Source organism: Lagenorhynchus albirostris, chromosome 13, assembly GCF_949774975.1.
Source record: "Lagenorhynchus albirostris chromosome 13, mLagAlb1.1, whole genome shotgun sequence".
In the NCBI taxonomy this organism is placed as follows: Eukaryota; Metazoa; Chordata; class Mammalia; order Artiodactyla; family Delphinidae; genus Lagenorhynchus; species Lagenorhynchus albirostris.
In genome coordinates this window covers 55,262,439-55,285,271 of record NC_083107.1, presented here as the reverse complement: position 1 = coordinate 55,285,271, position 22,833 = coordinate 55,262,439, and the positions used below count along the sequence as shown (strand labels likewise).

At 44.3% G+C, this 22,833-nt stretch overlaps 1 protein-coding gene, 1 long non-coding RNA gene and 1 other non-coding gene across 7 annotated transcripts in view; 1 reads left to right on the top strand and 2 right to left on the bottom strand.

Moving 5' to 3' along the window:
• Positions 1 to 10,067, bottom strand: part of LOC132531648 (uncharacterized) — a 28,326-nt gene extending 18,259 nt beyond the window's left edge. For 2 of the 5 annotated variants that reach the window (XR_009544155.1, XR_009544151.1), the window contains exons 1-3: positions 7,335 to 8,036; positions 2,874 to 2,948; positions 2,309 to 2,464 (exon numbers count right to left, since the gene is read on the bottom strand). This is a non-coding gene — a long non-coding RNA (uncharacterized LOC132531648). Of the gene's footprint in view, positions 1 to 2,301; positions 2,465 to 2,873; positions 2,949 to 7,334; positions 8,037 to 8,440 lie in introns of those variants that run through there. The other 3 variants (XR_009544152.1, XR_009544154.1, XR_009544153.1) reach the window with 3 other exon arrangements.
• Positions 10,068 to 10,230: 163 nt separating this feature from the next.
• Positions 10,231 to 21,375, bottom strand: LOC132531175 (cytochrome c oxidase subunit 7A-related protein, mitochondrial). Its single transcript, XM_060168786.1, has 3 exons — positions 21,216 to 21,375; positions 12,553 to 12,684; positions 10,231 to 11,105 (listed from the first exon to the last, which is right to left on the bottom strand). Exons 1-3 carry the CDS (start codon positions 21,285 to 21,287, stop codon positions 10,965 to 10,967), a joined length of 345 nt encoding a protein of 114 aa, XP_060024769.1. The 5' UTR covers positions 21,288 to 21,375; the 3' UTR covers positions 10,231 to 10,964.
• LOC132532009 (U6 spliceosomal RNA) lies at positions 15,920 to 16,026 on the top strand. The gene has a single exon (XR_009544271.1). It is a non-coding gene; the product is annotated as a U6 spliceosomal RNA (small nuclear RNA).
• Positions 21,376 to 22,833: the final 1,458 nt, after the last annotated feature.

Here is a 22,833-nt window from a genome sequence, read left to right as displayed (position 1 = left end):
GAAGATCCCACATGCTGCGGAGCGGCTGGGCCCGTGAGCCATGGCCGCTGAGCCTGCGCGTCCGCGTCCGGAGCCTGTGCTCCGCAATGGGAGGGGCCACAACAGTGAGAGCCCCGCGCGTACCGCAAAAAAAAAAAAAAATCCCCTCCCAGGAGCTTCATCAACCAAGGGAGATTGACTCTCATCCCAGGAGAGTAGACTGGAGTCCACACCACACCCAGACACACTTGTCACAAACCATCACACCTCCCATCCACCATTCTAAGGGTCCTTCATCTTCCCTAAAAATCATGCACTCTCCCCTAGGAGGCCTCCCTCCCTCCCTTTTCCCTACTAAGATGGTATTTAAGCCTGAGTTTTAAGCCCACTTGGGGAGTTGCTCATTTTTCCCTGAGTACCTCCCATGTACACATGAGGTATATGTGTTCGTAAACTTCTGTTTGTTTGTCTCTTGTTTATCTGTCCTTTACTACAGGGGTCTCAGCCAAGAACTCACAGGGTGGAAGGAAAATTACTTTTCCTCCCCTACACTTCCATCTTCCTTCCCTTCTTTCTGAAGTTTTTAAAGATTTTTTTTTAGGTATAACTTAAAGTGCAGACATCTCAGGGTATCTGCCTATCTGCCTACACGTGTACACACCCACCCCGATGAAGAGCTGGCACGTTCCCGGCACGGAAGCCTGCCCTGTGATACCCTCCTGTCAGTACTCCCTCTCTGTTCTGACCTCTATCACCATAGACTGGCTCTGCCCAGCTTTGACTTCTACCTAAATGCAATCACAGGGTATGCTCTCTTTTGTGTCCAGCTTCTTTCACTCAACATGATGTCTGTGTTCCTTATGTTCTTAGACCCTAGGAGCCATCACAAGCTCTTGTCCTCTCCAGCTGCTCCTGAAATACTGGTATTTCCCCCATTCTATTTCCTCACATTCATACACTTCCTAACAATGTAGCAGACCCCAGGCTTCCACTGCCCCTGCGTCCTGCCACCTCTCAAGTTCCTACCTCCAGTCCAGACCCCTGGGCTTATCTCCAGACACAACTGCTGACTGGAATTCCTTGCCTAGAGGGCTCACAGGCAATCCACTGTTTTCCATACGTGCCCTGCCCTGTTGACCCCCCAGTCCTGCACCTCCACTCACCCAGGAGCCAGGCTGAGTCATCCCGGGAGCACCCAGAAGCCTGCCTCACCCTGACCTCCGATGTCCAACTAAGCGTCAGGCTGTGTTCACTCTGCCTTCTTAACATCCCTGGGCTTCACGCCTCTCTCTCCATGACCGCTGCCACTGGTCCCCAGGCTCTCATCATCTCTCAAATGAACTGTTATAACTCTTAACTAGCCCAAGGCTGCGAGTCTTTTTCCCCTCCAATCTGTCCTCCATATTGGCACCATGGATTCAAAAGAACCAAAAGAACACTGGATTCTGTGGCCATCCCAACACATACCCTTCTTGCTTACCGACTAGAGTCCAAGCTCGCTCTGGCCCGGCCCCTGGCCTGAGCCTGCCTCTCCCCCACCTCCTCTCACACATCAGCAAGTACCTTTCCCTCAGGCCAAATGCCCTTCCCCACTGTATTTAGCAGGGAACTCCTGACGCATCACTATGCAATTTCCACAGTGTCCCCTCTGAGGGTGTCCCTGCCACTCCTTGGCCTTCCTGGACCCTGGCCCTGCCTCTGGACAGTTCTGTTGCACTTTGGTTGTGCCCATCATTCTCTGACCTCGGGGACCAAGGACGGCATCACCTCTCTCTGGTCTCTACTGCCCAACACAGAATCTGGCACGCAGCAATTACGCGATGAATGGTACATGCTGTTAAAGCTTCCTGACGGTGAAGACGGGGCAAGTCCCCAGTCTGCTAGGGAGATGGGGTGCCAATCCTCAGGTAACCCCAGATCTGCTCACGGCAAAGCCCTGTGAGAAAAGACAACAGGGCACCTGATGGCCCATAAGGGAAGGCCAGAAAACTCATCAGGAGTCAGAGACAGCCCAGGGAGCTGGGGCACCAGGAAAGAGAAGAGCCAACTTGACTTCAAGCCCCAGCTCAGACATGGCCAGGTCGCCTGGCACCACTAGGAAAAAACAGACCCGAGGCGCTCCTGGGTCTGAAGCCTGAGGCGTGACCATCTTCCCAAGTGGAGTCAGGCTGCCCCTTCTGTTTTTAGCAGCATCTGGTCCAGATCCCAGACCACTATGAGCTTCTTCTAGGCCCAGAGCACAGCACAAGCTCAGCAAAGACCGGCAAGCAACCCCCGCACATTCCCATTCCCAAGACACACAAATAAGGGTACAGTCAGCACCTCTGACGTCTGTCCGGACCTGAAGCTGAAGAAAGCAGATCTCCTCTCCCTGCCTCCTGAGTTCTGGGGGCCTGGAATGAGTGATCCATCTTGAGAAATCCTGGGTTGGCTTAGAGACTCTTGTTCATAACACCTCACATCCACAATCATGCAGGAAAATATGCTGCATGACAAGGTACAGGTAAGTCCTAGAGCAGAGACACAGACCTTCTATCTCACCGCCTCCCTCCCCGCTGCTGCAGTCACGAGCCCAGAGCCCGAGTGTGCTGACTCCTTCAGGACACTGAGGCTGCAGACAGGCCCGGATGAACTGACCCATCACTCAGCAGGAACGAAGCCACCCGCACCCAAAGCACAGAGGCCCAGGGGGAGTTAGGTCACAGTATGGCAGGACACCCTCTCCCAACCCACAAGGCCCTCCTGGGAAGACCTTCCCTGGGGCCTGCCCCTGCCCAAGTTGGCCTGAACTGGGCAGGCGACCTTAACTAGTCCTTCATTTTATCTCCCGTGGCCGCAGGACATGTTTTTGCAAATTACACACCTCAGCCCAAGCACCCGCAGTGATTACTTACCCCAGCCGTCCTCTGCAGCTGCGGCCTACTTCCCCTGGTGCAATTCCTTCTGATGCTCAGTGAACAGGACCCCGACTAAGGGAGGGATGGGCAGACACATGAAGTTATGAACCGATTTTCCAAATGACAGTTTCTTCAAGGACATAATTCCAGAGAAGAAAAGGGAACAGACACCAAGTATAAACAAAGGCTCTTCTGTGTGACTCTACTTTAATTAGAATGACAACTAACTGAAAGCAATTTAATGTTGGTTCACGAAAGGTTAATGGAATTCATGTTTTGTAGATGCCGAATGCAATAGAGACTTAGCCAGAAACACAAATCTAACCTTTATTCTCTTTTAATTATTCGGTCAGAATAATTTCCTGGGAGCAGGTTTAGTCTCTGGATGGCTTTAATTAAACACAACTGAACTCTGAAGTTGACATCAACTCATCCAGCTGCAGCTCAATTTTCAAATTAATCTGCTATCTCACAAGGTTTTGTGGCCTAAGCAGGGGAGGTGTCGGGGAGCGGAAGATGGGCTAGGAGCCTGACAGGTATTAACCAATTCTAGAGCATCTTACATCCTTCCCCCACCCTCTCCAGTGGCAAGGCACTTCTGTAACTCCTGCTAGGACTTCCCTGAGGGGAGGGGCCCAGGCTGAGCTGAGCAACCAGGCTGCCTCCTTCCTTGGACGTCTCCCAAAGTCCTGGGCTCAGGCTCCACTCTCTCAACACCTTCAGCATAAGCCCGGTACAGCCACAGCCTGAAGCGGACCCTGGGGCCAGCAGGCCCCGTGCAGGCACTCCTCTCTACACTTGCCTACCTGCCCCCCACCGCCTGTCTGTCCCTCTGGCTCAGAGTGCGCAAACGTGTGAAAAGCCGGGGCGTGGCCTTCCTGCCTGGCGAGGTGCCCTCAGGAAACACCCTTATTTCCGAGACGACTTCCCTTACAGCACTCCTCCCCACCACCGCCCCCACCACCACCACCCGGCCCCAGTACCAGCCTCTCCTTTTCTGCCTTTGAAAACCCAGGTCCCTAATTTTGTCAGTTACAGTTTACAGCCATATCGAGGCCCTTTCGCAGTGAGCTTCTTCTGCTTCTTTCTAAAACTTTCCCTGCCGACTGGGAGGCAACCCCACCACTTCTTACAGCCTAGGGAACTTCAGCCGACTCCCATTGTAATGCTATTTGGAGTAGGCAAGGATTCCAATCTGGCTAGTACATGCTGGACAGTCTGAAAGACCTATGCTTGGGCCCTGAGGTACAACCATGTGACCATGACAAAGCTCAGTGTCAATGGACAAGGTCCGGCCATGATGTCCTAGGAGGGCTGTGACAGAACTCAAGAAAAAAAAAAAAGTATCTAAAGAATGATATTCCAGCCACCCCGCTTGCCCTGTTTCCATTAGTTTGCAGCAGCTTCCTTAGAAAAGAGCTCTAACAGACTCTGGATCCTGAGCAAACAGCATCTCATCTCAATCTGGCCATCCCAACCCATCCTGCAGCAGCACAGCACCCCCACGCCACACAAAGGTCAGGATTCTTGATTCGAGCTTATGCAAGTGCAAATGACCCATCCCCTCTAATCTTCCACCAGGAGGTGGCTGGGCCACCCCAGTTGCTCTGTTCATGTAATGAGAGCCAGGGTCAGCTGATGCTCCCAACTATGGGGCCGACCCACGAAGCCAAGGTGCAACATGGGTCCCAGAACAGAAGCCACAGCCAGGCTTCTTCTACCTGCACCCAGCCAGGGGGGCAACCTGTCCTCAAGCAACCAAACCCCACCAGTCTTATGGAGCTCCCAAATCAGGACAGGTGAAGGATAAAAGAATTCCTTCATAACAGAGTTTCTTGACCATGTGGTTTACCAACCCTAAGCGATTGAGAGACAACCTGAAAAGGACCTAAAAATAATTCTTATAACAGTTTCCTTAAATATAATCACAGTGTTTGCTTACAAAGGCAAAGTATCTGATTCATCTTGGGGTCCCAGGCTTTGGCACACTAATTAAATATCTGGAAGAAGCAGATTAGTGGAACTCCTTAATGACTGACTGTGGGTCAGAGGCAGCCCTGGATGACCAAGGTTGACAGCCACTGAATCTGACAAGAGGAGCACTAAGGACAGGGTCCCACTTCTCAACCCCGACGCGGGCAGTGTTTGGTGCTAGATTAAAGAGTGCTCCAATCCAGGATATGTGCAGTCAAAATGTCAAATAAATGTATTAAATCACTGGAACCAGACAGTATCAGAATTTCTAAGCAGTCAATCATTATTGTCCCTGGTATAACCTCTAGCTACTGAGTATCAACAGGCCAGAAAGTGAAAGGTTTGCACAGCTTCCAGCCATAAGAAAAGCCCGATAGAAGACTTGGGCATTAGGAACCTCAACGTCAGACAAGCCTGAGAAGCCAGCCCAGGGCCACACACATAACGGAGAGGAGAAGTATATAAACCAAAGAAAGCCAGCCAGTGCTGTAACAGTCAATCCCACCCTCACCAGGCCACTGACAGCTTCACACTGGAGTCACAGGATATGAGAGGCCAGGAAGGAGAGGGAAAGCTTGTTGGACCCAGAAAGGGTCTCTGGCTGAGAGAGAAAACAGAGAAGGGGTAAACGGGCACTTCTTTGAAAGGAAAAGTATAAAGCTGCCATTTCAACCTTTCTTGCTCTTGTTTACCCTAAAAGGATTTTGAAAATCTATGTATTCCCCTTTGTATTATGTAAGCTTAACATCTAAAGTTTTTCATTATAATTTTAAATAGTTGCAAAGACAGTTTCTGGTGTATTGTAAATAATGGCGTAAACTATTAAGTCAGTCTTATAAATGTATCCAGTGGACTGTAAATACCATCACAATTAGACACCTACCTTCATCTAGTTAAAAATACAAATGTCTATTTAAGTCAGAAATTTCTTCTTGAACTGGTAGCTCCATTACTCTCCTCCATCTAGAATTTTACCCCCCACATTTTACCCTAATGTAACACATTTTTAGGCTTGAAAGTCTCTTATTGACCATATTTATAATTTCCTGTAACATATCAAATATTCTGTGACCTCATAAGCTCTAAGTGTTCAAAAATATTTTACTCTGGATTGCATGATTATGACTGCTATTAGCACATATTTTGAAACAACAGAATATAAATACTGATCATTATTAAATGAGCAAAATTTCACTAGAAATGCATCCTGATAGAGTAAGAAGGTTCATGTTTCCAGGGATGAATCTTGCTTACTGTTAAGACAGTTTCAGCACCAATTCCATTCCTGTTTTTCATTTTTATAGATATTAAGCCCTGAGACACCTTGTTCTCATAAATAAATAGATGGCAATGGAAGTTCTGTAATAGCAACATCTCTGAATTCCTTGAACTCCCGAGTTGTATACCAAAGTCATGCAGTGATCTGTTATCAAAATTATTTTTAATGATCAACTGACAACTCAATTGGTTCCTCCAATTTTGTTAAAAGTAGACTCAGAGGGGCTTCCCTGGTGGCGCAGTGGTTGAGAGTCTGCCTGCCGATGCAGGGGACATGGGTTCGTGCCCCAGTCCGGGAAGATCCCACATGCCGCGGAGCGGCTGGGCCCGCGAGCCATGGCCACTGAGCCTGCGCATCCAGAGCCTGTGCTCCGCAACGGGAGAGGCCACACAGTGAGAGGCCCGCGTACCAAAAAAAAAAAAAAAAAAAGTAGACTCAGAAAACTTGTAACTTGTAAAAGGATTATTCCCTAGTCTTTAGACTCATATTCTCAACATTTATATTTAGAATTATCCCCATGGCACCCCAGAGAGCAGGGCAACACACTATGGTCCTGACTAGAATGGGTGAGGGTTTGCTTTCCTTTTGCAGAATGGAAAAGGTGATAAGAGACCCCTTATGCTAGGCGTGTTCTCAGACAGCTCAACTTTAGAAATATAACAGAAGTTGAGGACCTAAAAATTGATTCCCTTAAAATTATCCTTGCCTGGGTACTCCATGGAGTTTTCCTACCCCCAGAGCTACATGAATTCAGACCACTGTTGTGAAGACTAACCACATGGTCTGGAAGAGGTGAAGAGAGTAACTGTCCCTCTGTTGACAGCATCTCATTGAGACAGCACTGACAAGGAGGATGGCCCCCCTCTAAGTAAACAATCCAACCTGGCAAGGGTTCAAAGTACCATGCTTAGAAGGAATAATCCTAACTGAGAACACGGTGAAAGGCTCGGAGCCTTCAGTTAAGACCCAAGAAGAGGACACCCTGAGCTCCTTCACTGCATCTCCCCATAGGCTGGCACCAAACAGTTGACTGGCCCAGTGGGAGACACCAGACCCACAAGGGGCCAATGATATTCTCTCTCCTGGAATTTGGAGGTAGACAACCATTTCCTACCATGTGCAACAAGAAACAGAGATAAAGCTGGTCCACAGAAACAAGAGTTAAACAGCTGCACAGCCAAGAGAATAACAGAAAGGACAACCACCTTGGTCCCAAAGGTAGGCCTTGTGGCCCAGCTCCACTCAGATTCTAGAAAATCCCCCTTTCTGCATTGGCTGGTTTTAATGAATTTCTGAGACTTGCAATCAGAAGACGTTTGGCTCAGACGAGTCAGTAGAGTGCTTCTGAGGAATTCGGCCTGATGGACCAATAACATTTACAGCATTATCAAAAAGTACCTGGAAACAAGGAGGCCAAGTACATGATTAGATAGTTCACAAAAAAGGAAATATATTTTACCTTTAAAAATAAAAAGATTTTAAAATTTTTAAATATAAATTTTAAATTAAAGAAAGATATTCAACATCACTAATTACAGTGGAAAGACAATTTAAACCAAAGACATTTTATCATTACCAGATTGGCAAAGATGAAAAAGTTTGACAATGCATTTGGCTGACAAAGGTGAGGAGGAACAGGCACCCTCATCATGGCTAAATAGGATTGTACATCCACACCATCTCTCACAGTGAGGAATAGCTATCAAAGTTAGAGATACACATTCTCTCTGCCTTAAAAGTCTCACTTCTAGGGCTTCCCTGGTGGCGCAGTGGCTGAGAGTCCACCTGCCAATGCAGGGGACATGGGTTCGTGCCCCGGCCCGGGAGGATCCCACATGCCGCAGAGCGGCTGGGCCTGTGAGCCATGGCCGCTGGGCCTGCGCGTCCGGAGCCTGTGCTCCACGATGGGAGAGGCCACATCAGTGAGAGGCACATGTACCGCAAAAAAAAAAAAAAAAAAAAAAAAAAAAAAAAAAAAAAAGGTCTCACTTCTAGAAATTATTCTACAAATACATTCAGCAATATGTAAAATGACATGTAAAGAAGATATGTTTAAGGCAGTGTTTGTAAAAGCAAAAAATTTAAGACTAAATAACCATCAAAAGGAGACTAGTTAGGGGCTTCCCTGGTGGTGCAGTGGTTAAGAATCCGCCTGCCAATGCAGGGGGCACAGGTTCGAGCCCTGGTCCGGGAAGATCCCACATGCCGTGGAGCAACTAAGGCTGTGGGCTACAACTACTGAGCCTGCGCTCTAGAGCCCGCAAGCCACAACTACTGAGCCCACGTGCCACAACCACTGAAGCCCGCTCACCTAGAGCCCATGCTCCACAACAAGAGAAGCCACAGCAATGAGAAGCCGGTGTACCACAACGAAGAGTAGCCCTTGCTCGCCGCAACTAGAGAAAGCCTGCGCACAGCAACGAAGATCCAACGCAGCCAAAAATTTAAAAAAAAAAAAAAAAAAAATTAAATAAATAAATTTAAAAAAATTTTTAAAAAGGAGACTAGTTAAACTATGGGGTATTCATAAAATGGAATACAATGCAGAAAAATGAGATAGAGAACAATCTCCAAACTATGAGTAGTAGGAATGTACAGTATCAGTTAGGCAAAAATAAAAGACAGAGAAGGAAAATGCATCTATATATATGAACAGAACACACCTGAAAGTGAACAGAAGAAACTGGGGTAGAGAAAATACAAGGTAAACGTGGACAGCATTCTGTGTGTCAGAAAGTAAGAAACTGCTCAAAGACTGTCAGTGGGACACAGAAGCCAAATTTGGGCCAAATTTGAGAATCAGCATGAACAATGGCATGGGTGGTTATTACCTTGAATGAGAAAATTACACTAAAACCTCTTAAAACGGGAGTACTCCTCTTCACTGAGATACATCAACAATAATAATTAGAAAATCACTTTTTTACAACCACCTTAGTAATAAATGATTCCATCAGGAATCACCAAGGAACACTAACACTGGGTACAAAACCACTGAGGACATGATATTCCCAGTCTCAAATATCACCCTACAGATTACTTATTAATTACAAAGGGGAAAGGGTATCTTTACAAGGCAGACAACATCTTAATTAAGTTAACCAACTTCAACTCTTCAATAATGGGACGAACTGGTACCAAGTGCCACCTGATACAATAAGAACACCACACCATATACAGAGAATTCCTGACTAAACTGCTCAACCTGAATCCAATCATGAGACAGTAAGACAAATCCAAATCGAAGGATGTTCTACAAAACACTACCCTGAATTTTTCAAATAGGTCAATGTCATGGAGGACAGTGGGGACTCTTCTTGATAAAAGGAGACTAAAGGGACATGATAACTAAACGTCCTTATTTTTAGGAGATACTGGCTAAAGTATTTATGGCTGAATTACAATTCCATAGCTTAATCTTAAATGATTCAGCAAAAACCAAATGTGTGTGTGTGTGTGTGTGTGTGTGTGTATTATGTACATATATTATGTGTGCCTGTGTTCGAGAGAGCAAGAAAAAGCAAAGTGGACAATATATTGATAACTGGTGATCTAAGTGAAGAACATACAGGGATATATTGTTCTATTCTTACAATCTTTCTGTATTCTGAAGTTTCTCAAAATAAAAACTTGGGGGAAATACCAAGGAAGTTTAGACTTGTACAGACAAATAAGGGTTTCCTGGCCTGTGAGAATGATACTGACTTTTCACACGCCGTATTTTATCTTCAGTAAGAGGTTACTGTTCTTTGCTATGGCAAAATACAGACCACCACTTTATATAATAAAATTCCACCTTTTTCCAGCATTAATACAGGGTATGTGAAGTCTACCAATAGTGACAACACAGGAAATTACTGTCTAAATGAACTGTGTGCTACATGCACATTTCACTAAAGGGTAAGGCAGTTTCTTATAAGGAACCATATGGTAATCACGAATATGCCATTCGCCTCCTATTACTTGACTTTGAGGAACCGTTTTGTAAAGATTATCTAGTGTCTAATTAAAAAGAAAGAAATTAGACTCGGGTTTAAGATGCCTCTGGTACGTTCTGAAATTATTTTGAAAGCTTATTTAAAAGGACTTCAAACTTGAGATTTTTTCATTCATGTATTTATTCCACAATTAAAATAAATCATAATTTAAAGCCATAACATTTTTAAAAGGTAAAGGAGAATTTGTGTCACAGCTGTATTAATAAAACAGACATTGGTCTAAAGTGCAACACTAAACAGGTGTTCTCTGTTCCCATGGTGGAATAAATACATAGCAATTACACATAAAATTTCACTAAAGATCTGAGATGACGCAAATAACCCTTTGAAACAAACTGCCCAATGAACAGAGGCAGACTGCAAATAATCTCTATTAACATTTTACTGCAGGATGGAAAAATCCCCAACGTGACTACTAACTCAAAATCTCTCATCTCACGTGCCTGGCCTTAGGTTGTTTTCCTTCCTCAGTCACATCCAAATCCAAAAAGGCTTCTCCATCCCAAGCTCAAAACTCCACCAAAAGTCCCCAAGGACCTCAGCACAGACTGCCATAATGAGACTGTGTGTAACCTTCATTCAGAACCTCCAGGGAAATCAGAAGCCCAAATGCAGAGAGCAGCAGCATTTCTTTAAACAATAGTTTTAACTGTCGAATGAGCTCTGCCAGGCCATGTGCATTTCATAACAAACCAAAATACTGTCTTAATTTGTTTTTCTTGAAGAATGTTAAGTAGGCCATTCAAGTTAAAAAAAAAATTTTTTTTACAGAAATAATGAAAAATGAAAATTCAAAGGATTTATGCTAAAAAGCAAACCAGTCCTCTGCAGCCTAACTCATTTGTTTCTGGGCTGTGATGCCATGTAGAGGGCGATCAGGCAGTAGATGGTCCCTCCCACAGTCAGCGCCATGGTTGTCCGGTAAAGCATTTGGTCAGGCAAGCCTCGTTTCAGGTGGATGGGCACACCGTCGGATTTCTTGAAAGAAAGAATTATCAAGGATATGGCTGATAAGAAAAAGACTCTACAATTTAGGCTAATATAGAACAAATGCCTCTACTTTATAACTAATCCATCAACCCACTGCAGTGGAAAAAGCCCAAATCTACTAGAATGCTAACTGAAATACTGGTGTATTTCTTACTAATGTAGCTAAAGTTTGTAAGTCCAAAGTCATTCTCTAAAATGCAGCCTCAGGAACATGTGCGCAACAAATCCACATTTCTAAGGAATTTATCATATATTGCTTAATTACAAAAGGAGCACTGGTGAATTTTTTTAAAGGCAAAGGTAATCAGCAGCTAATCAAAGACCTGTAGGCATAAGAAATGCTCTACATTTAGTCTGACTTCTGATTATTAGTGGACTAAGTCTAAGCACACCAGGTCAGTTAACAGGTTCATGTCCATTTTGTACTCAACTACCTTCTTTCTATTAAGCTGCTAAACCCCTATTTAATAATGAGACTCCATAAAATGTTTAATCCATTATTTTGCACAGTCTCCAAAATCCCTCCCCACGGCAACTCAAGACCCCAAATGCCCACTCAAGTCTGAGTTATCAGATTAAAAGAGATTAAACTGGGCTTCCCTGGTGGCACAGTGGTTGAGAGTCCGCCTGCCGATGCAGGGGACACGGGTTCGTGCCCCGGTCCGGGAAGATCCCACATGCTGTGGAGCGGCTAGGCCCGTGAGCCATGGCCGCTGAGCCTGTGCTCCGCAACAGGAGAGGCCACAACAGTGAAAGGCTTGCGTACCGCAAAAAAAAAAAAAAAAAAGAGATTAAACGGATCAAAAGTCCCCAAGGTGGTCCTAAATCTGGACATATTTTTGAGGAGGGGGAAGCTACCTTCCAGCAACAGCAGTAACAGCTATTGCCACTCCCACGATACCTGAGATACAGTTGAGTCACTGACCTCTCAATTATCTGTAGGTAGATTAACATTAATCATATTTTTAAGTCCAATCCTAGCTTCTCTGCTAATCAGCAAACCCAAGAGAGCCTCCCCCACTTCTAGCAACAGTTCAGTGAATTTTAATATCAAGCAAGCAAATATCAACTAGAAGAAAACTTATTGCCAAAAGTCACTGCATGTGTCACAAAGCCTAATATATACTGGATTATTCACAGTATTATTATATATATGCTATTGCTTCCTCCATCCAATGGATGATCAACAGCTACATATGCAATTTAAAAATCTGCATAACCTTAAATACTGATGAGGAAATTAATCACCCTCTCCTCTTTTATCAGTTTCTACCTACATGAAGTTCTACCAGTTTATGGCTTAAACTAAAATCAAGAAACTTCTATTTAAGAAAAAACAGGGAAGTGAGTAGCAAACTAGATTAAGACTCCATTTTGTAGGGTTTTTTAGGTCTATTTACTTCACAGCCTTCACTGTTCTAGTGTCTTCTCTCACCTGGAAAAACTTCTGCAGCTCTGGAACTTTATTTTTCCCAGCATAATCATATGCAGTAGAATTGGAACTCAGTTTAGTTGGTGTGGCAAATATGATAGGCGGTGCTTCTGTGGAAACCACAGGCCTTAATCCCTGCAGGAAAAAAGGAAAAGGTCAAGTTGAAAGTATGTGAACAAGCCTTTCTAGGAGAAGGCTGTCCAGAAGAGTGGAGTCAGTGATTCCACCACACAAGAGAGAAGCAAAGTCCCCAACTCTGCATTACAAAGCATTTAGGTTTAAAGTCCCTAAAACACCCTAGTGCCCATTTCCAGAGCAAACACAGTCAAGAACTCTCTTGCTGGTTAAGGTGGGGGAGGCAGACGGGGGAGAAGCAAACCACAACAGAGGCCCAATCTAAGCTTCCAGATAAACCCACTGTGTCTATCTTCTCATCAAACCAATAAAACATTTATCATCTATATGAACTTTGGGTTAAATTTCAAAAGAAACCTGGCTGTCCCTTTTCTCCCCTGGGTGAGTAGGTGTACCAACATGGAATCTCAAAGTGGACTTCAGAAACTTTCCAGACACACAGTAAAGAAATATGTCAATCTGGAAGAGCCTGTAATGGGAAGAGAGCTGTCTTTCAGGACCAGAAAACAAAACAAAACAATTACAGCAGAGCAACTGAACTTTCTGGCATTAATAAATCTGTAAGTTAAAAAATATATACTGTAAAAATAAAAAAGGAAAACTCAGTGTTCTCATTGTGACGTGTGTACGACAATACACATGTACTACATACACAGAGTGTCTACCACTGAAAGGACTGCGTGAAGTAGCATGTGCCTAAAGCAGTGTGTGGGACACAGCAGGCATTCAATAAACATAAGCTGAATGAGATTCGGGGGCTCAGCAGCTGCCTCAGCCACATGTGACAGAGAAAGGAAGGACAAACACACAGTCTTAAAAAGAATCTAAGGGGGGAGAAAAATGAAGTGCTGATACATGCTACAATATGGATAAACCTTAAAAACAGTACGCTGGGCTTCCCTGGTGGCACAGTGGCTGAGAGTCCGCCTGCCAATGCAGGGGACACGGGTTCGTGCCCCGGTCTGGGAAGATCCCACATGCCGCGGAGCGGCTGGGCCCGTGAGCCATGGCTGCTGAGCCCAGTGAGCTATGGCCGCTAAGCCTGCGCATCCGGAGCCTGTGCTCCGCAACGGGAGAGGCCACAACAGTGAGAGGCCCGCGTACCACAAAAAAAAAAAACAGTACGCTGAGTAGAAGCAGTCAGTCACAAAAGACCACAAATATATGAAAGTCCAGAATAGGGATATTTACAGAGACAGAAAGTAAATTAGTGGCTGCTAAGGGACAGGGGAGGAGGGGCGGGGGGTGTTAAGGAAGAGGAAGGTGATAGCTGAAAGGTACAGCTTTCTTTCTGAGGTGATAAAAATGCTCTAAAATTAATATGGTAATGGTTGCACATTGTCTGTGAATACACTAAAAACCATTTAATCATATATTTTAAATGAGTAAATGTATGGTATGTGAATTACATCTCAACAAAGCTGTTTAAAAAAAAAAAGAACCTAAAGGGAACTCTGGGTTTCTATCTGATGGAGTAAACCTACAGTGGCAGATAGATAAATGATTCTCCAAAATAACCTACGGATCACACTAAGGAACTCAGAGTTACAAATCAATAAAATCCATCCTTTTATATTAAATTCTAACTCAGAAAAATAAAATCTTAAAGTTAGCAAACAAAGCTCAGCCTCTTCTATTTTTACAGATGAAAAAGGAAATCCTTTGCTCAGATTAATAAGAGTTGTCAGATTGTACTTGATCTCTTCAAAAAAATCTAACTTTACCTATAATTGACAAGAGACCTATTCTAAAGATCACATATTGAAAACCTCAATGTTACTCCCACCAGGCAGGCACTGGGATCAACAGAGCAACAAAAAGGCATTAAAGTAATTTTGGCTTCTATTTCTTCTAACACAGTCCCATAAATGGGAAAGAATCACGGCCTTTTTTTCTGTTCTTTCACTCATTCAACATATTTTACTGAGTAATTACTCTATACTGAAAATATATAGGACACATTCAATCTCTGCCATTATGGATATCAGTGTTATGGAATAATAGCAGCTAATATCTACCAAGCTCTTGTTATGTGCCCAGCATCATGTTAAGCATTTCATATGCATCATTACAGCAATCCTAGGGAGATGTTACCTTTCCCTTTTTACAGAGGAGAAAACTGGATCAGAGAGGGTGACTTGCCTGAGACTCCATAACAAAAAGAGGCAAGTGTGGGAACTCAAGCCTCTCTCAAGTCCAGAACCCTGGCATTTAAGTACCTACCTGCCCCTGCTACCTCTCGTCAACTACTGCTCAAAAACAACAATCCATTTGAAGAGGAAGTCTGCTTAGTAAGCTGTTAGTCTACATTTGGAATATAACAGAGACTTAGGAGTCAGAGACAGAACCGGGGCTCCAACTACTGAGATAACAAGGCTATAAGAAAGTTCTCTCTTTAAACTGGAGAATTTTAGACACTCCCTCATCATTCTGTGAGCTCTTTGTATTTTCTCCTTATGATCATTTTCCCTTGAATGCAAAAATTTTAAAACCCTTCCTACCAAGCAACTCCAAAACTGGTTTGAAATTAAATTCATGTTTTGACAGGACTAATGTGACAGCATTTTTAGATGGGATTATACCTAGTTGCCTTGTATTTGTTTACCTGTTAAGTGATTCAAAACTATAGCAAAGTTTTCGAACAAGATCATCTCAAAACAGGAGTTATCAACCATCTTAACAGTTTAAAATAATTCCATATTTCCATTTATAATACTGTAAAAGTTCAGAATATCAAATTTTGAAGTTACCTATAATCCCATTATCTTATCCCATCAGTTATTATGAATTGTATATTCTCCTCCAATCTTTTCATAGGCATATATATATATATATTTTTTTTTTTTTTTTTTTGCGGTACGCGGTCCTCTCACTGTTGTGGCCTCTCCCGTTGCGGAGCACAGGCTCCAGACGCACAGGCTCAGCGGCCATGGCTCACGGACCCAGTCGCTCCGCGGCATGTGGCATCTTCCCGGACCGGGGCACGAACCGGCATCCCCTGCATCGGCAGGCGGACTCTCAACCACTGCACCACCAGGGAAGCCCCATAGGCATATTTTAATCTTTATAGTCACAGTGCAAAACCCCACATTCTACTTTTTTCACTTATAATAAACATTTTTTTTCAGGTTCCTAAACAATCTTCATAACGAAATCTACTCTTCACATCAACCCCATAAATTATTACCAGCCCATGTTACAGATGATTAAAACAAAGCTCAGAAATGTCCTAAGTGTGCTCGCTTCAGCAGCACATATACTAAAACTGGAACGATACAGAGAAGATTAGCATGGCCCCTGAGCAAGGATGACACACAAATTCGTGAAGCGTTCCATATTTTTAAACAACTACGCATGCTAACACATATATATGGAATCTAAAAAAAAAAAATGGTTCTGATGAACCTAGGGGTAGGACAGGAATAAAGATGCAGACACAGAGAATGGACCTGAGGACACGGGGAGGGGGAAGGATAAGCTGGGACGAAGTAAGAGAGTAGCACTGATATATGTACACTACCAAATGTAAAACAGATAGCTAGTGGGAAGCAGCTGCATCACACAGGGAGATCAGCTCAGTGCTGTGTGACCACCTAGAGGGGTGGAATAGGGAGGGTGGGAGACGCAAGAGGGAGGGGATATGGGGATATATGTATACATATAGCTGATTCACTTTGTTATAAAGCAGAAACTAACCCTCATTGTAAAGCAACTATACTTACTACAGTAAAGATGTTTAAAAAAATAGTAAAGCAGGGGCTTCCCTGGTGGCGCAGTGGTTGAGAGTCCGCCTGCCGATGCAGGGGACGCAGGTTTGTGCCCCGGTCCAGAAGGATCCCACATGCCGCGGAGCGCCTGGGCCCGTGAGCCATGGCCGCTGAGCCTGCGCGTCTGGAGCCTGTGCTCCGCAACAGGAGAGGCCACAACAGTGAGAGACCCACGTACCACAAAAAAAAAAAAAAGTCACAAGTAAGACGGGATTCAAACCCACACATGTTTATTACACCACACCATCAGTAATCAGCTGTCTCGGCCCCACAGGTAAAAAGAATCCAAATGATGCTAAGGTATTTCACCCTAGGCATAATTAAACCTCCTAACAATATAAGAGCAGTCAAGGTTTCCAGTGTTTCAAGGCAGCTAGATAAGACTAGCACTAGGGTTCTCAAGAGTAGACCAGGAAGCTACATTTACAGGAAGGGATCTACAGCAAATCCCTTCGCCTAGGCCTCCTTCCAGGGCCACGGATGCCCCAACCTAGAGGAATTATGAGCCTCAAATATGCCCCTCCTCATCTCAATAAATGATAACGCCCCATCTTTCCAGGTACTTGGGCCAAAAACCTTGAAATTGTTCTTAATACCTCTCACTCACACATTTGAAAATCCTTTTGGCTCTACCTTCAAATTATATTTAGAATCTGACCACTTCTCACCTATCTTCACCAATCCACATTCTGGTCCAAACTCCTAGATTTTTAAAACAGCCTCCTAACTGGTCATCCTGATTTTATTCCATCCTTGCTGCCCTACAGTCTACTCTTAATGCAGCAACCAGTAATTGTGTTAAAACAGAGGATGGGGCTTCCCTGGTGGTGCAGTGGTTGGGAGTCCGCCTGCCCATGCAGGGGACACGGTTTCGTGCCCTGGTCCGGGAGGATCCCACGTGCCGCGGAGCGGCTGGGCCCGTGAGCCGTGGCCGCTGAGCCTGCGCGTCTGGAGCCTGTGCTCCGCAACGGGAGAGGCCGGAACAGTGAGAGGACCGCGTACCGCAAAAAAAAAAAAAAAAAAAGTGGACTGTAGACCAAGTGGAAATCACAGGTTTCGCTGAGTATCAAATCTCTTAGCTGTTTACACAATCACCACCTCTACAACTGATTAAGAGCCATTCAACTGTTTTACCACGTTTAGTAGCTGAGTTCTTCCTAGTCTACTTTAGCTGCTCCAAATTTTAAGAGAGAAAAGTAAACATGATTTTTTTCACCTCAAAATTGACTGGCCCAAAGTTTCCCTTTTCCTTCTACCTTTTAACTTTGGGGAGGAGGAGGAAGAAGGGTGGAGAAATAAGAGAATTATCCCAAAAATGTTTTAATTTTTAAATGATAGAAACTTACGAGCTCTTTCATTCTGATTCAGGACTACAAACAAGTTTCAATCTGCAGTGATCAAGTCCTTTCATTTCCAATTGCCAGCTAGGTACCACCACCTCCATGTTTCCCTGACATTTCACACTCAGTGAATCCAAAATTCACCCAGTTTCTCACAAGCCTACTCAGGAGCTCCCTGTTTCTGGGGGAAACACCACCATCCTCCCATTACCCAGTCATCTTGGAGTCCTCCTTCCTCATTTCCAAAATCTCCTTCACCGGGCGCTAAGTACTCATCTCCAGCCTCTGACTCTTTCTCCATTCTTACTGAGAAGACCCTGAACTCTTTTATGGGTATAACAGGCATCCCCGGCACTGGTCTCTCCCAGTCAGATTATCTTTTCAAAGCATAGCTCTGGTTATGATACGTACTCCTCCATCATAAACCTTTCATGAAACTAAAGGGAAGAGGCCATGCCCTTGTTTCAACCTCTGGACAAGACTCTACCACAACTTTCAGCATCAAGTTGCTTTGTAAATTCCTATTCATTTCTCACAAAATTAAGTCCTACCATCCTAGGCCCTTCATGATCTACCTCCATCCACCACAGCTAAACTTACCTACTCAATGATTCCCCCTGCAGCCCCCCTCTCCTCCTCCACTCTCGCAGTTCTCTTAATCTAGAATATCCTGCCATCTTAACTAGGAGAGGAACTGCTGGATCATACGGTAAAATTATGTTTCACTTTTTTAGAAAATGCCAAACTGTTTTCCAAAGAGGCTGTACCATTTTAAATTCCCCCCACAATGTAGTACGGTTCCAGTTTCTCCACATTCTCACCAACACTGTTGTCTTTTTTGTTTTAGCAGGTGTGAAGTGGTATCTCCTTGTGGTTTTGATTAGTATTACCCTAATGACTTACGATGTCAAACATCTTTTCATATGCTTATTGGCCTCAATTTATTTTTGACAAAGGACACAGAAAGGTAAGCAAAATGCTCTTCACTCAACCACTGGAAAATACCCTCCCGACAATTACTTGCCATCAGATTGATTTATAAATCTCTACCTGTACTATTGTTAGAGAACTAGCTTTTCCATATAAGTTTACTCAATGCATGTTAGATTATTCACTTTACATAATACTGAAAGTTACAAACACCTACATTTTACAGTATGCTAACATTTTAAAAGTTTCCAAGAAAGGAAAAATTGAAGTACTCCTGATTACCAAAGTCAGAACCCTTGGTTTGGGGATACCTGTCACAATCACTCTGAAATCTGCAATTCATATAAAGCCTACAATATTCATATAAAGCCTACATAATATCACTTCTTTCAACATAACTTAAGAAATCCTTAAGTAATTAAGAAGTCCAAATTCTCAAGAGAAACATAATTCAAGTGGAGCTAGAAATCTTTAATCCCTCTCTGTACCAAATGCATCTTGGGGTAATATCTGCTCTAAGTGCCAATTAATTTCAAGATGTGTCAGTTTTAGTTTAAAATTTCACTTTTTCTTACTAGATAACAAAATCTAGATTACGCTAAAACTCTATTGAAAGAAATTCTACAATCACCAATGGAATAGATCAATTGTGATATATTCATACAGTGAAATCCTATACTGCAATAAAAGAAACCAACTACTAATAAACATAACATGAATGAACCTCAAAAATATTGAGAAATAGAAGGCTTATACAAAACAGTACTGTGTGGTTCCATTTATACAAAATTCAAAAACAGGCAAAACTATTTATAGTGATAAAAATATGAATAGGAAGATGAACATGGATTGACAGGGCAATAGTAAAAAGGAACTTCCTAGGAGTGATGTAATATTGTATATGTTAATAAGGGTGTGGGTTACACAGTGTGTTTGTCAAAAATGTGCTGAAAAATACACACCTTTATGTTTTAAGACTACCTGCTCCTTTATAGAAGCAAATATAATAGAAATAGCTATTTCTTATAATCTGTAAGATAAGTCACTGTTGTCAATTCCTTCTTCAGACCTCACTACCAATTTGGTTTCAACGACACCACGCTGCTTTCCCTTCTAATCCTGGATTGTTCTTATGATAAATTTTCCTCCTCCACTCTCCCTTACTGTTTCTGTAATCTAATCGTAACTCCATCTTTCTTCCCCATGTGCTTGCTCCCTGGATGATCTCCCCCACCACAGCTTCTACTACCACCTACGGGCTGAAGACACCTAGATCTATTAAACTCCTTATTCATAAATCCAGCTGCAATCAGACACGACATCTCATCACGAGCTCAATATTTATAAACCTGGACCCTTCCTCCTCAACCCCACACCCCCAAAAAACGTGCTCTTTTTCTTGCCCTCCCTATCCTAGTTAACAGCACATCTCATCTTAGATTGAAATCATCCTTAAACATCCTTCCCCTTGAGCAAGTTGCGGTGTTTCACAGAAGAAAGAAAAGGTAACAACAATGGAGCATTCTTCACACCCCACCTGGGGCCCTTATTGTTCCAGTCCAGTTTTCCAACTGCATATCTCATCAACCCTTCCCTACCTACCCTGAGGATTGAGAATGAAAATGGTGGTATCTCAGACATAGCTTCTCGAGAATAGCTACCACTTATCCAGTAATAGCCACCTGCCAACGATTGCTAGTCACATGACACACACCTCTTTTAATCTGTACTCCAGCTGCCCTAAAGGAAACTGAGCTCACAATGAATTAACTTGATCAAGGTCATAAAATTAAAGCAGCGAAACCAGGATGTGAGCCCAAATTAAGAGTCTGGGACTCTAAAGTTTTTCATCTCTACACTACAAGCTGGAGACTGATAATCCAATTGGCAAAATCTGAGTGAAGTCGCAATACTTTTCAGACCACTCAAGGGCAACCATCAACCATTTTACAGCTGGAAAAATGTCAGCTCTTTGCACGTTAACTGCGAAGACTCACCCAAACATTTGAATTAACTCTTTAAGTCTTCTAATTCTGATCACACAGCCCCTTCTGCCCCTATGGCTTCCGCTGGTACCATCACCCCAGCTCCCAAATCTGGTGCTTGGATGAGGCTGTCTTTTGGGCTGAGGCAGGAAGATGACAATGGGGTACTGAGGAGAATGAAAGCTAGACTTCCTTAAAAAAAAAAAAAGGACAGGGCCAAACTTCACATTCTGGGCCCCGCCGACCTCACGAGCCACCAGCAACGACCTCGGGGGTCACCTTGACCGCTGCTGAGTGCCAGGCCCAACTTCCACACCAGGCCAGCCTCGCCGGGGAGCAGCTACAGAATTAAGGAGCCTCCATGGCCACGGCAAGTGCGTGACAAGAGGTGAGGGACCAACTAAACCGAAGCGCGGGCAGAAGCCTCGCCTGGCTCCAGTGCTGAGACTGCCAGGCGCAGACTCGGGCCGCCACTTCTCCCGTCCGAACCGGCGCGGCGCTACCCGTACCTGAGGGTTATAAGCGTCGGAAGCCCACGCTCCCGTCAGTTTCTGCGTGAAGCTACTAAATTTATAATACATGTTGCCCGGTGTCGACTTCAGGGAGCCACTGCCCGCGCGACCGCCCCAGAGAAGGACCCCGCTTTCCCGGGTGTCTGCCGAAGACTCAGCCCAAGGACCCTGAGCCAAAAGGCGGGCTGCCCGATGATCGCCTAATTTAAAACATGCCCTCTTAAGCCACATAATGGAATGAGAAGCCAGGTTCTCAGGGCCAAAAAGGCAAAACAAGTTCTAGGGCAGCGCGGAAAGCCTCTGTAGCGCGGTGTGTGGGGAATACGAGCCTGCCTCTTTCCGTCACGTTTAGATTCGGGCAGTACCAAGACGCCCTAAGAATTGCGCAAGCGCCCTGCCGATCATGCGGGAGGCTGAGGGACTTGCCGGGGTTGAGGGGGCGGGCTCGGGGCGGGGCCTAGGGCGGGAGGGGAGGGGCTGGGCGGGGTGAGTCCGCTCTTTCCCTCCCAGAGAGCCGGTGCTGTGGGGCAGCCACCCGGTAGTTGTCTTGAAGGCGTCTCTCCCTTTCCCAAACTTAACTCCTCCCAAACCTAGGTCACCTCGTGAAGCGTCCCACTCTCGCTCAGTGGGCTCAGGAGTATGGATCTGTCGGCCAGGCTTCTCTGGCAGTCTAGGAGTCGGGGGAGCAAATAAGAAAAATTGGAAACACCTGCTGCAAGCTGTTTGTTACTGAGGGCTGTTAGGATTTTCGCCCCAATAATATATAAAGATAGCCTCCTGGGATTTTTGTAGAGGAAATACATCGTGCCCTTCGAACTTCAGGCACAAGGACATATATTTTGCACAGTTCTCAGAACTGATTTTTACTCTTACTTGAGCTTTGTGGGAACTGATTGCCCATCCTTTTCCTGGTCTCTGCCCTTCGAGATAGATGAGGTGGGGAGTGGAGGGGAGATGGACTAGAAATACTTGAAAAATCTGGACGTTGAGCCTGAAAGATCAGGACTACCACTTTCAGTTATGGTACTATACACTTCAGTTCAATTTAAAAATGTTTTTTGAATCCCCACTATGTGCCAGGTACTGTGTAAAAGGAGTATACTAATTTCCTACCTCCTGGAATGGAGCAAAGCTTTTCTTGGCTTTATCATCTAACCAGAGGTTTCCATAAGCATATTACAGGTGCATTTATAGTTCTTTTTTTTTTAATTTTTTTTTTTTAGAAAGAAAGCACTGGCTCTTTTTTTTAAAGATTTACTTATTATTTATTCATTTATTTTAGGCTGTGTCGGGTCTTAGTTGCGGCACGCAGGATCTTTTCTCGTTGCAGTGCTCAGGCTCTTCGTCGTGGTGCGTGGTCCTCTCTCTAGTTGTGGCGTGTGGGTTTTCTCTTCTCTAGTTGTGGCGTGCGGGCTTTAGTTGCCTGTCGGCCTGTGGAATCTTAGTTCCCTGATCAGGGATTGAACCTGCGTCCCCTGCACTGTAAGGCGGATTCTTTACCACTGGACCACCAGGGAAGACCCTATAGTGCACTTATGAAAGCATGTGGCAAACAGATGGGTGATACTAACCTGTACATAGCATTTTACATAAACTCATTTAATCTTTACAACAA

Bases quoted from the DNA above. Each gene is read 5' to 3' on its own strand.
- LOC132531175 (XM_060168786.1), bottom strand. From the start codon at position 21,287: ATGTATTATAAATTTAGTAGCTTCACGCAGAAACTGACGGGAGCGTGG. The intron at 12,685-21,215 runs GTACGGGTAGCG...TTTTTCCTGCAG, and splicing joins CCGACGCTTATAACCCTCAG to GGATTAAGGCCTGTGGTTTC. The intron at 11,106-12,552 runs GTGAGAGAAGAC...CTTTCTTTCAAG, and splicing joins AGCTGCAGAAGTTTTTCCAG to AAATCCGACGGTGTGCCCAT.